General features: G+C 34.5%; 1 protein-coding gene and 1 pseudogene across 1 annotated transcript; both read left to right on the top strand.

Moving 5' to 3' along the window:
* Positions 1-125: 125 nt before the first annotated feature.
* LOC142542338 (uncharacterized) lies at positions 126-10,848 on the top strand. Its single transcript, XM_075648930.1, has 13 exons — positions 126-1,399; positions 2,915-3,092; positions 3,387-3,499; positions 3,574-3,672; positions 4,506-4,575; positions 5,066-5,121; positions 7,973-8,023; positions 8,443-8,547; positions 8,679-8,723; positions 8,884-8,971; positions 9,745-9,950; positions 10,274-10,357; positions 10,574-10,848. Exons 1-13 carry the CDS (start codon positions 245-247, stop codon positions 10,739-10,741), a joined length of 2,418 nt encoding a protein of 805 aa, XP_075505045.1. The 5' UTR covers positions 126-244; the 3' UTR covers positions 10,742-10,848.
* A 2,951-nt stretch (positions 10,849-13,799) lies between these two features.
* Positions 13,800-17,419, top strand: LOC142542336 (isochorismate synthase, chloroplastic-like; annotated as a pseudogene).
* The last annotated feature ends 596 nt before the right edge of the window (positions 17,420-18,015 follow it).

The raw sequence follows: 18,015 nt of genomic DNA, 5'->3' as shown, positions 1-18,015 counted from the left end.
CAAAATTTTCGAAACATGATCTCGAGTTATTTTCGCATTTTATAATTTGTCCCAGTTTTTTTCTTTGAAAAACGCGCTATGATAACAAACATAAATAAAAATATATTTTAAAAGTTAATTTATAAATATTATTGGTGCGTGGAATGAGCACGACATACGAATCTGGATTGATTGTCTTCTTCCCTCTTGAAACCCTAATTGACTCTTGAAAAGTGCAGTGATCCAGCATATTAGCTGCTCAATTATGGAGCATTCACGGCGTTCTAGACCGCAGATGGGATATAATCTCTGCCCCATTTGCTCAAATTCCCACTTCCCGTTTTGCCCTCCCCCGCCACAATATTTCAGACCGCCACCACCGCCTTCACAGCACCCAGAGCAATTCTTCCACCGTCACCTATCCCCTATGCGTCCGCCTCCTCCGTCATATGATCCCTTCGTTGACCACCAAGGCCCTCACGCTGTGAATCCTTACGCACCACCGCCGCAGATTCTCCCACGGCCATGGAGCAATAACTCTAATGTTGGTGAGGGTTTTTATGGAAATTTGAAACCCATGCTAGATTATGACGATGCACAGGCGATTGGTGCCAAGAGAATGAGAGTCGACTATTCAGGCCACAGTTCTGGTCCCGGTCACTATGTGAACGGCTTTTTTATGAACTCGCCTGGGGAAGACGAGAGGAGATTGAAATTGATACGCGATCATGGTGCTGTGAATTACGATTTAAATAGCAGCAATGATTCGGGAAATAAAGTTTCAGCTTACACTTTCGAGAAGATGAGCAATTTTAACCATCTTTTCCAGGGTACCGAGAGAGGTCACTTTAAAGAAAGTAATATTTACCAAAAACGATTGCAGTATGATCGAAGTGAGAATAATTTTATGCAGAATCAAGTGTGTGAGAATAATAGTGACAGGGCTGATGGTTATAAAAATCTTGATCAGGCCCGTGGAGTTCTTCAAACACACATACATAATACTTTACCGACTCCACAAGAGAGAATTAATTTTCCAACCAAAAGCCAGCCAGAGTTTAGCAAATGCATCTCACAGTCGTTGAAGCCATCACCGGGTCATAATGGGCAGCCTAAGTACTATAGTTTATCTGGTCCAAATGAGAACATGGGTCAGTTGAAGCTATCACCGGGGAATAATGGGCAGCCTCCACTTCCAATGTCACCGCCACCGCCACTCCGAGTAGAACTTCCTGGGTTGAAATTGTTGAAGCCAGGTGTCACATCATCTGCATCCGGTGGTAGCTCCCTGATTCCAGTTCCAGCTGAGTCTGCATCCTCTTTGCGGGCACCTTATCCGGTAGTTTCTGTAGGTATCTCATCTGAAGCTAATGAATATTCAAGAAAAGCTAATCCAAATTCAGGTGGTTATTACACTGAGGTATGCTGCTAGCTAAAGTTCTGATCTGCTGTCCCTTATGGATGATAAAAGGCGAATGTGTATCAGTAATATATAGGTTATATTAGAAATGATACCGACAAACCCAAGATTGTGCAGGAGGAATGCTTAGATGATAAAAAATGAACTCGACTAAAAAAGGCAAAATATTTTTGTACCAATTCTAAGTGCACTAGTATTAGAAAAGAGCGGTTTAATTGTTTGATTGCAAGAAACTTACATTGCTAAAAAATAGTCCAAACGTAATTGGAATGGATACATTCAAAATTTTGGCTAGATCTACCAAACAGGTTTGACTGCAAGTTCTTCCTTCATTACTTGAATACAGCTTTCAGAATATAACCTAAGATTACAATCATTTGTTAAGTTTGGAAACACCCCCCCCCCCGCTACTTTCATTTTTCCTGGTTTGCCTGTATACGTACAGAAAGAACAAATGAATTCATCCCTTTAGTAGAACGTGCATGGATTCAAATATATTTGTTAACTAACAGTAATAACAGTGGAATTTTTTTGAGACCAATTTCTTTTTTGTATAAGTTTTTGTGTACGGCTTTTATCATTTATTAGATCATCAATTAATAAGGAATACTTTAGAATCATGTTAACAATATTGTCTATATGGAAGTAAGTGTGGATAAGAAGTGGCGAGAAGATTTTTGCATTAAGAAAGATCTTCCCTTTGTAGAATTTGGATAATGGATACATAATGGTAGCACTTGCTATTTGTGGACATGTTTTTATCTTTATGCTTATGAAAAAGAAAAACAGAACTAAGGCAATAGAGGGACCTGTGGAAGTAAGTCCCGAGATGAGGCGGTCAACAAATAGTTACATCGTGTGTTTGGGTCATATTGTACGCGTGAGTATAAATAACAATTACGCGGAGGAGAAAACCATATGGGACTATCTAGCCTTTTCTACACCCTAACTTTATCACTGTGAGGACTGACTAAGTGCTGACAATACCTTTAGAACTATTATAAATAAAGATGTATTTATATGTAAGACTACAATTTTCTTTCTAAAAATCTTATCTATCCGATTGATTGTTTGGTTTTTTCTATTGTTTTTATTATTGTATATCTTCCATTGCATAATTTTTGCAAGACAAATTATATATGACATAGTTGCATCATTTTTCAGATAGAATTTGAGATAGCTTGACCCATGAACACATGATTTGATCAAGTTTACAGTTGGATGGAATGTTGAGGTTGTGAATTACTTGGTCTTATGTATTGAACAAACTAAACAAAGCATATCCTAAAGGCTTTATCTGGGATTCAGATGGAACCTGAGAAATATGAGTTTCTTTAGTTTATAGGTTCAAATACATGGCCATGGACTGCTTCTTTAGCGGTGTCCTGGAAGTAATTAAAGAAAGTTCATAGGTTTATGAGTGCTATATATCTTATTTTTGCTAGTTTGATTATTCATTACAGTTGGAAAGTTATTTGTAGATCTTAATGTATATTTTATAATTACGCTATTCAGGAAATTCAAGCCTTTCGGATGGCACCATCCAAGATGTATATGATAGAAAGTGAAGATATTCCATCACATCATCTCTTCTCAGAGAAGCCCAAATCTTTGGATGCCTCGCACATTTTAAAGAAGCCACATCGCAGTAGCCGTCCAGATCACATCGTCATAATTCTGCGAGGGCTTCCAGGTTTTATTCATATGTTTATTCTCCTTTTCTAGCAAATATATTTACCATATAAATTAACCTTTGATTATTTTAAATTTATACTGAACTCTATATTTTCTTTTTTTTATTCATGTTGTTTGCCACTGAAAAGGTCTCTAAATTAACTGCCGCGTGTGTGTGGTTGGTGGGTTGTCCATGAACTGGAGTTTAGCTTGTAATCTGAACATGTGAATGAGATTTCTGATGATTCTAATGGCTTTGCATACACGATGTTTTGTTATCTGCTAAGAGTATTTGCAAATATATTATGCTCAGGCAGTGGCAAGAGCTATCTGGCAAAGATGTTACGCGATCTCGAGATTGAAAATGGTGGCAGTGCTCCACGGATTCACTCCATGGATGATTATTTCATGATTGAAGTTGAAAAGGTGTTTTCATGTCTTAACGTGTAACTAGGACAAGTATGCGTCAATGATATGTAAATGAATTTGTCTGTGTATAGGTTGAAGAGAGCGAGGGTTCAAAATCTAATTTTTCAGTTCGGGGGAAAAAATCAGCTAAGAAGGTCATGGAATACTGTTACGAACCCGAGATGGAAGAGGTGACAAAATCAATTCAAGAATTTAGTTACACATACGACTTTATGATATTCATTTTATTGATGGTGCACATAACCTTAATTGCATGCAACCGTAACTTTTGTCTTTGAGATTAAGGACAGTTGTGATATATGACTACTACTACTACAAGGTAATGTGTTGGAAGTAAAATGGATCTTATGGTATTGTTAATCAAATTCTGGTAAGCCATATCTATATGATGTAAAAAATTAGAAATAGGTAATTTAGTAGCCAAAAGGGGCCAGGATTTCTCGTGAAGTTGATTCTGCTGTGATAACTCGAAGTGGTTGCTGTTGTACTGTGACCTTACTCGGGAAGAGCATGTTTTCTGAAAATAAGTGAATGCTGAAGGAATTATTTAGACATCCTTTGGTTGGTGTAAAATTGAAATTTTCCCATCGGGTCTAATTTGAATTGGAACTTGGATTAATCCTAGTTGTTTTGTATTTGAGTGAGATGAATGTGATTAGCACAATTCTCTTAAGTAGTTGCAAAAGATAGAAAGCTTCTAGCAAGGAAGTGTACACCGAGAATAAGCATTTGATTTTATGTTATTCATCTTGTAGCCTATATTATTTAATGAAACACCCTAAGTTCAAAGGGTTGTGCTGTGAGCACACAGTTTTATAAGTTGTAGGCATGCAATTAATTAGAAATGCTCCTTTAGCCTGTTAAATTAATTTTCAATCTCGTGAACTCGAGAAATTTTTGTGAAATATTTACTATGAATATGGATTTAGTACCTTGATATCCTCTCCTTAACTGTTATCATTGCATTTATTATTCTTGCTATAACATTGTGTCTGTCAATCAGGCTTATCGGTCAAGCATGCTGAAGGCATTTAAAAAGACCCTTGATGAAGGGGTTTTCTCCTTTGTAATTGGTATGACTTTGCTATGCAGAGCACAAGTTATTTTCAAAACACGATTTTCCTTGTTTTCTTGCTTTTAATGTCCATTTTTTGATAACATTTACATCACAAGCACTGGTGGGTTATGTTTCTTTGATGCAATGATGTGCAATTTATTTTAAACTTTACTTTCATTTCGGTTTTCACCTTGTCTGAGTAGCAAAAGTAATGTTGGTGTTTCTTATGCTGCTGGTTGTAGCTTTGAAATTTTGGTGATGTCAGTTTGCATCCCACAATTCTGTCGACTCATTCATGATGTGTATCTTGAAAAATTTCAATTTGGACTTGTTAAGTATTTTCTTTCACCATAGGATAGTTATAAACAGAAATAGTTGAAAGGCATAGTCTTCTTATAGCTTAAATGGTCCTGCAGTGCCTTTGCGCTGCTTCAGTTTGACTAACTACAGATGCAGTTTATTTGGCAATTGATCCATTTCTTGCTGCTATTTGTGCTTCATCTTAGTGGATGACCGCAATCTGCGGGTAGCTGATTTTGCTCAATTTTGGGCAACTGGAAAGGTATCATCATTCTCTGAACTTTGGTCTCTCAATGTGTGCTGCTCTCTTTTCTGGGAAAACTTAGAGGTCCATTGTCTCTTGGTCTTATTTTGTGGATTTTATGTAGCAAGTTAAGTTTGTTATGGTTTAACGGGTGTCTCGACGTCATACTTACAAAGCTACTAAAAAAATATTGAATGAATAGTGTGAGAAGAGATTTTTCTCCAATCTTACGGCTGTCCATGTATGGTTATTAGTCTTTTTGACTTGTTTCTGCCTCTTTGCTTGTATTGTAGATGACTTGCCATCTATGAGATCCCTTGATCTGTGTAGAATGCGAAGTTGAACTAAATAACACCGTTAAAATAATGATAATTATTTTTCTTGAAATTCTTTATAACTTCTATAGCGATTCTTAAATGTTGTGCTTTTCCAGTTTTTGAACTTACGATTATGAAAATTTGGAACAACTATGGAATTCAAATTTTTGTGGTACTCCCATGCTTGTTACAAGAACTTTGAATAACCCTTTCCTACCTGCTTCTCAGTTCACCGTGATTTTCATTACATTATTTCAATGACAGATTTATAAATATTTTGTAATTCTGATTACGGTAGTCTGTGAACTTCTGTGAACAAACCCTCATATTCAAAGAGAAACCTTGCATACATTCCATGTATTAACTGTGTCATTATCTGAATATTCCCGAATAACGGGTTTTTAAGTTTTCTGTTCTGTGGTTCATGTCTTCAATGCATTTAAAGGTGATCCTTTCCATTTTTTTCCGTCTAATGTCTTGGATTATTTCTTGGACACTCCCTTGTTTCCATTAATTTAAACCTGTTATATCCGACCGTTGGCATTTGATTGGATGGAACATGCCCCATTTTTAAATTTACAGAATAAAATGACATATGTTTGGGGAAGTATTGGTTTAATCCTTGGATTCGACTAAAAGTAATTATGTTGCTTATAATTATGAAATCAATAGCCATTAGCCATCACCTTATCTTATTTAAGGAGAACCAGCTCACCTTATCTTATTTAAACAAAACCAGCTTGCAAAGTGAACTAATCAGATTGAGATGATGTATTACCATCATATTTTATTGATATATTTTGTCTGAATAGTGTTGGCAGATCCATTGTGTGGTTTCTGGTGATTGTATAAAGGCTTTTTCATATGTATATTCAATGTCATGGCTTTCAGAATTTGAGACCTTCAATCAAGTTTAGTGTATAGTTACAACTTACAAGCTAAATCTTATGCAGTTGAGAATTTTATTATGATTTGTTACAGCCAGGCAATTTATGAAAGATAATCAAAAGATGGCCTATATTTCAACTTCATTGTTCCAGGGTTGTTTCATCATCTTATGTTTGACCTAGTGCTGATATCGTTAGGATGACTTAAAAGTATATATGGGACATAAAAGTACCTATACTCCTTTAGAACAGTAGTTGTTCCACCTTTTTGATAATTTATCATCCTCTAGAGAAACTCAGCAAAGTCATCTGCATGTAAGCAGAAAGCAGCAGAAACTTACTTCCGTCTTACATGAACATTTTTCTCACACCATATCATTGATAATATCGATGATACATTCCTTTTTTCATTTACATTTAATTTTATTGGATGAATTTGCAAAAACAAAGTGTCATTAAATGCACATAATATATTTCAAATTTTTGCAATTCCTTTCCCTGACCAAGTTTACACCTGTAGGCATAGGGAAGAATTCATGCAAGATGATTGTTCTTGGTAAATTTGATGGGGGTGAAATATTTGTTTTGTGAATGTTCGACGCATACTGCATTGTCATCAGATTCATCATACAATTGTTTTAGTTTTATTTTATGGAAAGAACACTGTTTTAATCATACTCTGTTAATTTATTTTGTAGATAAACTATGGGCGTATAATTTCTTTTTACAGTTTGTTCCTATGAACATATTCCTGGCTTTTCCATTGTTTGCGAAACAACCCATTTGACTGGTCTCCAGTCTTGCTATTTTCAGTAGTACAGACAATTTCAAAGTTTTAGTAACTGTCAAGTTCGGGTTTAGTGGTGGGTTAAAAAATTGTTAACCGCTTCACCTACATCCCCACCACTCCATATGGTAGTGTTTCTTTGTAAAATTTATTATAACTTTTTTATCAACACTAAACAGCCTCGTAATTTTCACCAAACTTTAAGGTCATGCCAAATCTACGATCTCGGATATGTTTCTTATAGCTAGGATCCATTGTTGTTTTATTACATATGATGGCTCTCTCCACTGTCCTTTTTTCTTGTTTTGTTATTGATTTAAAAGGACAAAAGGTTCAGAGACATCTGGGTTACATGATTTAAATTTGAATGAATTCAATGTGAGCTGTGTGAGGGTTTTATATATATCGGTATGACTTGGCATTAACACAAGGAATACATGATATAATTTCGAAAAAACCAACTCTATTTACTAGTCAACTCGAATTTGCAGTTTAAAAAGTAACATGGGGAGTGATGTTTATTCCTTTGGCAATTTGGTTTGAGTTACCGAACTGAATTAATTGATGTATTACTTTAATATCTTGATCGTCCTACAGCAATATATGGAAATGGAAACATATCTAAAGGTTTTATGCACATTTTCTGGATACAATTTGATTATCACATGTAAAACCTTTCTGAAAGATGATTGTTGCATTTTCTTTTCGGACATTCTGGTTGGCTCTACTTGAAATATTGTGCCTTTCTCCTGTTGCTAGTTGTGCTTTTCTATTCATCCCGTGTATCTGTGTTATATTTTTGTACTTTTGCGATCATTTGTGGGACATGATATTTTACAATCATTTCCTGCTTAAAATGTTTAAATTCTTAATTGCAGAGATCTGGTTACGAGGTTTACTTACTAGAAGCCGCATACAAAGATCCGGCGGTCAGTTTCTTGATTGGATTTTGTTACTTTCTCATGTAGCTCTTCATGGTTATTTATTCGAGTTATTTGTTTGTTATATAGTGCGTTAGATCCACTGGTAAGGTAAAATGATGGGATAAATATGCTTTGTGAAATCAGAGAGAGAGGGTTTACCTAATATTACATGAAATTACTCTGGGCTAGCTTACTATATACATTGTGTTGTAAGAAGAAGTGCTGTGCATCAGATTAGAAATGTAGTTTTGTTCTGTTGAGTGTCTGTTCTTTTAGTTGTGGGTTGACTTTACCAAACCACTCCCCGTTCTTTTCCCTTGTTTGTAATTGCCATGGAAGTTGGAACCTTCCATCAGGTGGAAGTCGAAAATTTATTGTACTGCTAGTGTTCTTTAATGGAAATTCTATTTCAATGTGGGTCTCAGGGCTGTGCTGCAAGAAATGTTCATGGTTTCACTCAAAATGACATACAAAATATGGCTAAGCAATGGGAGGAGGCACCGTCCTTATACCTGAAGCTAGACGTCATGGTATTAAATATTAATACTTTAGTTTTCCCCTTTTGCACCAAGAGTTCGCTTCACAATAATTTGTCTAGACTGAAGATATTTGCATTTCTGTGAATTTTAACCTTGACGTTCACTATTTGATTATATTTCAGTCTTTAATCCATGGAGATGATTTGGAGGAAAACGGGATTCAAGAGGTAATTTCACTGCGCACATTGCTGTTGGGTTCCTTTTTTCATCTTTTATAGCGTTAAAAGTTCAACCAATGATGTTGGTTTATTCTTCGTTAAGCCAAGATCTTTGCTATTCTATCATTCTGGGAAATAATGTTTATGGAAATCACCTAAATTTCCTTAGGTTGACATGGATACAGAAGATGGAGATCATATCGGGGGCCTCCCTGGTTCAGAAGATGCAAGTGCTGAAAACACAGAACTTTCTAAAGGTAATCTAGCTGCCAATGGTATTACTTGAGTTCACTTATTTTCTTGGTTTTCAATTATAGGTCTATATCTAGTCCCTTGGTATCGAGTATCAACATGCATGAAAGACAATGGCTGAAAAATATCTGGACTGCGATTTATGATGCAATTGCTCAATCTAAAGATCTGTATTCTCAGATAGCAGTTTTATCATAGAGTTATATTATCCATGCAATCCATCACTGTCTTTATCGCTGTAACAATTACATCACTTTATTCTCTCAAACTACCATCGTAACAAGCAGATTGTACTTCTAGCTGATAGTATCCTAGAGGTTATTTCACATCTTGATGGCGTCAAATGGATGGGAAAGTAAAAAATAAAAACAATAGTGGAGTTTGGTTTGATTTTAGATAGTAAGTCTCTTTGGTCACCTGTAGATGTTAGACTTATCGTATTGTTAGTTCATAATTTAATGGGAAGTTATTGAGCAAAAAACATGTACACCTTGTTCAACTAACCTATTATTTCTTGTTAACTGGGTGACAACTCATTTGTGTTTGAATCCTTAGTAGCATTTGTCCTGATCATAGACAGGATGACAGTGAATCATTTACAATTATTTTAGAAGGATGTCTTGTTTGCTAAAGATACATTTTATCATCAATCTACATCCTTTCTTATCAAAAAAATAAGGATTTTGGGCTGGTGACGGTTATTGAGATTTTTTTGTGTGCTAGTTTGAAAGAATCCATGTTTTGTATAATTTAGTATGTTATTTTTTAAAAAAATTAGGAACATCAAAAGACGAGCAGAAGTTGGATGCTGTCGAACGATATCAGATAGAGGTTGTGACAGAATTGGGAAAGAGCAAATGGTCAAATGATTTGGACGAGGATGATGTGCAAAAAGCTGAAGTAACCAGGGTAAATTTGAGTGCTCTCTCTGGTTTAACTAAATCATACAGCAACCGAGGTAAATCTGTATGTTGGGCTGATCAGGTAAACAACTGCTGTCTTTTTCATTAGTTAGATAAGTCATCTGGAGTGCGTTTCAAATTAAACTTTAAACTTTGGTGTTAAGCAACACTTGAAGATGTTTCAGGGTTTTGTAAGACTTTTAAGGTGGATGCACATGAGCTCCAAAATAAATTTTGAGGGCTTCTATACTCAATTAATAAAACTAGGAGTTTTTTATAAGGTGTAACAAACTTAATACTAGTTCGGAATCTTGAACTTCCATTGTTTGTCTTCGATAAGTTAGATGATCAGCTTTATTGTGAACATTTTTATGTTCTGATATTTTTGGATTATGGTCTCTTCAGGTTGGCAGTATTGGTTTTTCAATAGGTGCTGCAAAAACAGCAAATGTATCCTTAGTAATCGGTCCTGGTTCTGGTTACAACTTGGTGTGATTCCTGCTCATCTTGTTTATTGTATAGCTTTCCATTCTACCTGATTGTTTTGTAAAATACATATTTGAGGTCGATAAATGTGTACTAACATTTAGCCCCACTTGAACTCGACTGAGTTGCACCATGGCCTTGCTGATATTGCCGCAAGGTCTAAGTAAAAGTATGCTCCTCTGAAGGCTTTAACTGATCTGTTTTGACTCGTGGTTGCAGAAGTCAAATCCGCTGCCAGAGGAAGATAAGCTCGCTCAAAGAACTGTTGGATCAAAGAGACCAAAAATATTCCAAGACCAATTACGCGCTGAGCGCGAGGCTTTCAGAGCTGTTTTTGATAAAAGGCGACAAAAAATTCAAGGGGTTGACTTGGATGAGGAATATTAGGCATAATTTTTATGCGGTTTTGCTTTGTTGTAACTTGTAAATTCTGAGCATACATGTGCCAATCTGAAATTCTTTTAGGCTGGGTATTTTACTCTCTTTTGATGGCGTGGTACATTTAAAGCCAAAGATAATCCACATCTAGTTCTGCTAAAGGTTCTTATAGGTTTATGGATTGTTTGCTCTATTTTTTTTTTGTTTATCAAGATCCAACATTTGGTATTGTAGACATGTACGGTGTATAAATGTAGAGAAGAATCTTATGACATTGAATGTTTTTTGTGATTCTGTTTTAAACTCGAGGTTGAATTGTGTGGATGTTATATGCTCTTTCCTATGGAATACAAAGATGTCAGGAGTTCCTTCGCGGTGTACCCGTTTGTTTCTGCGATGAACGTTCGCATATGAAAAAAGAATGCAAAATGGCAACTTTTGAACATCGTTAGCGAGAAGGCTACATAAATTGCCTACTCAACCAAATTTTAGGTCCATTAGGGTTCAATCAACAATGGATGCTTGCCTTAGGTCCATAGTCTATGTATGGTTATTGAAGCATTACAAAATGGCAATTTTTGAACGTCGTTAGCGAGAAGGTTGCATAAATGAAACTACACACGGTGAAAGACATAAAAGTTTAAATTAAAATATTACCCGAGTCATTTCAGCATGCTTCGTGGTATTTTCTAATTATTGACCGCACATCGGCAATGACTTTTCAAATGTGGAAGCTCTAATTTATAGCACACCCAACCTGTCTTGTAAATAATGTCTGCTAACATTTAACTTTTTTTTTATATATATATTTTTTTCATTAAGAAAAATCAATTAATTTATTCAGAAAAGTAAAGATTTAGTCGAATGAGTGTGATACACTTGATATGGTTCAATCCCCTTTATAATTAGTCAAATTGACTCCAATAATATAATGGGAAAATGTATTAATTTGATGGTGTGCCATATAATGTGAAATCATTAATTTAATTGGATTTGAATTTTTTTTTTTTTTAAAAAAATTAATATATGTATTCTTACATGAAACATATTTTAGTTATGGTGTCACTATTGTGAATTGATAAACTAATTGAGTAATAATGGGTAGATTTGATTTTGTTGTCTTAAGTAAATGTCTTTGCTTTACGTAAATGTTACATCATGTATACAGTACTTTATACTGTCTACCATATGTTTTAAAGCTAAAATAAATAAATAAAATGGGATAATTGTACATATCAACATAGTATAATTCAAGATCTAGGTATTTTTTTGGGGGGAAAAATCAAAATAAAATAAAATTTATATATATTTTATTTTAGAAAAATGAAACGAAAATATTGACCCGTACCCGGTGGCCGTGATTTTGGGAAAAAAATTCAATCTCATCACTTGTCCTCGACAAACACAACTGCAAATGGAATAATACGCACATTTTTCCGTATTGATATATTAAATATACATGTAAAAACACATTATTTTTTTTTAATGAAAATCAAATTATATATATAGTATTAAAATATAGAGCTTTGATATACCAATATAACATTGTTGCATTTAAAAAAATCGGAATATAATTTAATTCACTTAATAATAAAATAAAAATGGTCAAAAATCAACTTTTGGATCGACGAATCTGTTGAAACTTAAGTGAAAAAATGACCTCAATTTGGTTGACCAAAAAAAGAAAAAAGAAAAATAAAAAGAAACAATAGAGCTATTTTAACAAAAAAGTAGTTCTTTTGATTTTATTTTTTTCAAAAATCAAATTTGTATAGATCAACTTTTATCTATTTCTTCCCCTCCAAATACGCATGTTTTGACTTACCTGAGTGGGAGGAAGTCCTGATACGATGTTGTCTTTTGTTGACTCTTTTTATGAATTGTTTTATTCGGTACAGTACCAAATTGAATAATATTAGTTACGTATGTCCTAATTGGTGTGTTCAGTTCATTTTTGACTCAAACTTGAGCTAAGAAAAAGATACAAGGTTTTTATTTGGAACTTTTACAAAACATAAAAAGATTTATTAAAGATATACCAAAAAAATTAAACAACATAGGATTTTACCGAGGTCCACCTCAGAAACATAAATTCATAAAAAATCACCCATAAACGCCTTAAACGCCATCTCTCGGCTAAATAATAATATTATTATTATTATTACAAAAATGAAAATAAAATTAACAAAAACGTAGCACAAACGGCATAATATATAATCAAGTACGTAGACCATTAGTCTAAAGAAAGACCCCTCATGCATGTTTAAGCTCTTTTATTGCTTTTGGTCCTACCAACCAAGTTATTCCAACAAAAAATTGACTGCTATCATTCTTTCTCTTTTTTTCTTTTTTTAGAAATAGATCGTGTGAAATTGACGACTTATTAAGTCCATCGAGAAATAACTTTTTTTTAAAAAAATAAAAATATATAAACAACAAATCAATTGAGTTTGTATATATCGACTATTATAGGTCGACTTTTTGAATAAATACTTCATCAAGCGTTGAGTCTTTTCACAGTTTTAATTTTCGATTATTTTGATCTAGTTATTGACATAACATTGGATAAACCAGTAATTTCAATATCATGTCAATATTTTTTAGTGTCACATCAGCACTCCGATAAAACAAGAGTGAAAGCGAAAAAAATAATTTAAAGTTAGTGCAATTAAGTTTAAATCAAACTTTGAAAACTTAGTATATCGAAACTCAAAATACGAAAACTGGATGGACAAAAAACGTTATTTTCCATTAAAATATTGTCGAGTAACATATTCAACGGAAGCAGTAAAATTTAAATTTTGATACACACACAGTTAATTCAAAGAGTAATCAAAACGATATGATTGGGAATGACTGAAACAATTTGGTCAAAGTAAAAATAAAAATGATGCAAGTAATTTCCTCCTAGGCGGCATATGGTGAGTCCGAGAAAAAATATGAATATTAAACAAAAGACAGTCAAAAAATCTTTATTTTCTAAACCATTAAATTGGACTTCGAGCTTGTTGTGCTACTATATATATATATATATCTCCTACGTACAAATATCTCAAGACAACAGAAAAAACACAAGGTACGTAAAACAGAACAAGATCACACAATCTTGCACATAATATAGCAAAAATGGCAGCAATACCTAACTGGTACCATTGCATTGCCCGTTCTTCCATCATCAAATCCAAGAAACGGACCTACTTTTCGTCCCCGGTAGCACATGCCAAACATTCGGTTCATTTCGCGAATAATGTAAGAATGCAAACTTGGCTGAAGAAATTAAATATTTCTTGTTTTCTAGATATTATATATATATGTGTGTGTGCGCGCACACGCGCTAATATTTTCTTTGAATGTTCATAGAAATATAAGGAGGTATCTTCGCTATCCATGAATGGTTGCCAAAGTGAAGATCCTAGAGCACCAGTTGGTACCATTGAGACCAAAACATTTCCAATAGCACCAACACCAGCTTCGGCTGCTGATCGTCTCAACTCAGCCATTTACGACTTGAAGTCGAACCCATCACAACTTGAATCAGGGATTATTCGTCTCGAGGTATATTCCGTGCATGTTTTATCATACAAAAATCAGAAATATATATTTTTCTTTGTTATGTTTCCACGATTGGATTCATGTAAAGTATTTTTATCCGTTCAAAGAAACTTTTGATCAGAATTTAAATTTATCACGTGCCTTTGGCTTGGAATATAAATCGAACAATCTCGGCACGTTCAAGTTTTGATTAATCTACTGGCAATATCGTATTCAAAATGTTTCCAGTTCAAAACAAACATATTTTGTGAATTAATATGAGCAATTCAATAAGTACACACAAGCAGACGCATCACTCATGCATATAGATTTTTTAATGAATCTGCGAATTCTTTAATCTATGTATTTGAATATAAAATTTAATATATATATGTTTCTCTATCTATGATTCTATTCTCTGCCCGTGTTTGATATATAAAAATCATACTGTGTTTCATACGAAATGAAGAAGAATAAAAGAGAGTGATTCAGAATCAAAACTTTCTATGCTTTTATTATTTTTGGAGAGAATAAAACAAAAACAAGATATCATGCGCAAAATATAATTTGTTAAATCAATACTCATACACATGCAACATACTATATTAGTACTGTTATTCTTGAAACTGAGTTCAATGTATATAATTTCTCTGAATGTAATTATAAATGTTCGATATGATTTTTGTAAAAGGTGCCGATTGACGAGCACATCGAGGCACTGGATTGGCTTCGTTCTCAGAGCATGGATCCCGTGCTCCCTCGCAGCTATTATTCTGGCCGCGAATCGTCCGTCGTTCCGGCCGGTCTTCATAATAACGATGAAGAAAAGTTAGTTAGTGTTGCTGGATTCGGTTCAGCTGTTTCATTTCGCCATCTCGATGCATTCTCTTTGAATGATTGGCATTCCATCAAAAGGTATGTTCGAATCCATCACATTTTCGAGATGCTAAATATTCCAACAAAATAATTAACATATATGGTTTTGATCAGGTTCTTATCTAAAAGCTCTCCACTGATCCGTGCTTATGGTGGAATGCGTTTTGATGCAAGAGCTAACATATCTCCCGAATGGCAAGACTTTGCTTCTTTCTATTTCATGGTCCCTCAGATTGAATTTGATGAGTTTGAGGGAAAATCGATGATCGCTGCAACCGTTGCATGGGACAACCGCCTTTCCACCACATACGAACAAGCAGTTGCTGCACTCGAGGCCACCATGTGGCAGCTTTCAAGTGCCATCAAATTCAACAATAATTCTTCTGAACAACCTATTTTGCTCGATCAAACTCACGTTCCCAACCAAATATCTTGGGAATTAGCTGTCAACAAAGCCTTGGACTCCATTAAAAGCAAAGATTCCGCTCTAACCAAGGTTCTAATCTAGCAAGATCCTCCTAGTCAGTTTGTGGTCCGTGACATAAATTCACGAATGGTTACTAATTGAGAACTTTATATACATGTATGTGTGTATACATGCAGGTTGTACTTGCACGTAGCAGCCGAGTACATACAAATGCAGAAGTCGACCCCTTAATGTGGTTGGAAGCCTTACAGGCTGAAGGAGTTAATTCCTACCAATTTTGTCTCCAACCTCCAGAAGCACCTGCTTTCATCGGTAACACTGTGAGTATAAATTTTCAGGTCTTATTATTATTTGGCACCTTGAATTTGTTGTCTTGCAATATTTTGATATCCTTTTGTATATATTGCGGATTAGCCCGAACGACTATTTTACCGAGAACAGCTGAGTGTCACCAGCGATGCATTGGCCGCTACACGAGCTAGAGGGACGTCAGAGGCTCTAGATATAGAGATAGGACGCGATTTACTTTCAAGGTACGTAATTAACTAGTTATCTAATTATTAAAACGTTATCGTATCACTTCAATTCTTAATGTTCTGAACAGCATCATTCTGTTTGGTGATTCATTTGCAGTCCTAAAGATCACCATGAATTTGCAGTAGTACGAGAAAGTATCAGAAGAAAACTCGAAGTAAGTTTAGCTTATATTAATCCATCATTTATTTACTGATTAAAGCAATATTTGGATTCATTTTTAGAGTTGGTAAATTATTGTTTGATTTCTAACATGATAATTCTTGAACGTCTTTAGGCTATATGTTCGAGCACAATTGTCGAACCAAACAAAGCTCTAAGGAAACTCCCACGAGTTCAACATCTTTACGCTAAACTCACTGGCACACTCGAATAAAGAAGATGATGAGGTATATATATACATAGGTTCCTGCTTACTGTATTTAACTTTGTTCCTTGGAATCATATATATATATATATATATATATATATATATATATAGCGGAGATTAAATATCTAAATTTTTTCCAGTTCAAGATCTTGTCATCTCTTCATCCAACTCCAGCTGTTTGTGGGCAGCCTATGGAAGACGCCCGAGTATTTATAATCGAAACCGGTAAGCACACACTACTCAGCTGGCCTTATAAGGCATAATTCGAATTTCTTACCATCATTTTAGCTCTGCGAATTGATATAGATGACACTGATGCATTTGATATTAATCAATGATGCAGAATCATTCGACCGAGGATACTATGCTGGCCCTGTGGGGTGGTTTGGTGGTGCAGAGAGTGAGTTTGCTGTTGGAATCAGATCAGCCTTGGTTGGCAAGGTAATATATATTAGCATTACCTTAGCACATATGAATTAAATTAATAAAAAAACGTCGCGACTTTATCGATGAAACTAAATAAATTTGCATTGAAATATGCTAGGACATTGGTGCTATATTGTATGCGGGAACTGGGATAGTAGAAGGGAGCAAACCAGACATGGAATGGAAAGAATTAGAGCTGAAAACCTCACAGTTCACGAAATTGATGAAACCCGAAGAAGCTCGAATGGCCGTAAGCGTAAAACACTGAAGGATCGAATATTGAGAGAGCTTACTCCGGACATATATGGATGATTAAGATCAAAAGATATCTCAGTACCAAGAAATGAGCCATTTAATAGAGATAATATCAGCAATCCATTATTTTCCAGTTGGTATCCGAGGCATCGTCCTCTCCCCCATTTTTTAATTTCTTGTAAAGATGAATAAATTTTTTTGTTATTATATTACTTACATGTTCCTGTATTACTTCATTTAAGCAATGGAAGAATTCTTGGTTTTTTTTCTTCTTTCTTGGATGGTGTCCTCGATCTGTTTTGTGGTTCAATTGCAAAGAAATACCCGCCAACCCAGTGATAATATATGATCGATCTAAGTCAAAATTCCACTAAGAAAGACGTGGAATATTTAAAACTTTTCGTTTCGTGCATTGAATGTTTTCAATAAATCGAGTGAATGTGGAGACTGGAGATAGTAATTCAATGCCTCGGGAATATTCAAAACCTAACTAATTTAATCCATATATATTTTTTATAAATGTTAAAACTTTGTTATCGAAAAATTCAAAAGTAAATTCTTCAAAATAAGCCAGCATTTCGTTTATAATCTAAATAACAAATAATAACAAGTTTCACTTAAAAAGAGAGAGATTTAGGAGCGATTTTTATGACTAAAGTGGTTTTCTATGACAATTCCAATAAATTCAAGAAATGTGTTTGAGCACAGATCAATTTTCAAACTATCAATTTTCCGAATTCCAAATCCCACATTTTTCGTAGTGTTTTCTTTGACAAAATGGAACTTCTAAAAATCAATTTCATGCACATATCAGTGCAACTATAATTAACATTTAAAACTTTCCATACATTCCAATGTCCTGAA

This window comes from Primulina tabacum, chromosome 4 (genome assembly GCF_025594145.1).
Source record: "Primulina tabacum isolate GXHZ01 chromosome 4, ASM2559414v2, whole genome shotgun sequence".
NCBI lineage: Eukaryota > Viridiplantae > Streptophyta > Magnoliopsida > Lamiales > Gesneriaceae > Primulina > Primulina tabacum.
The sequence above is the reverse complement of the archived record's forward strand: the minus strand, read 5'-3'. Positions and strand labels throughout refer to the sequence as shown.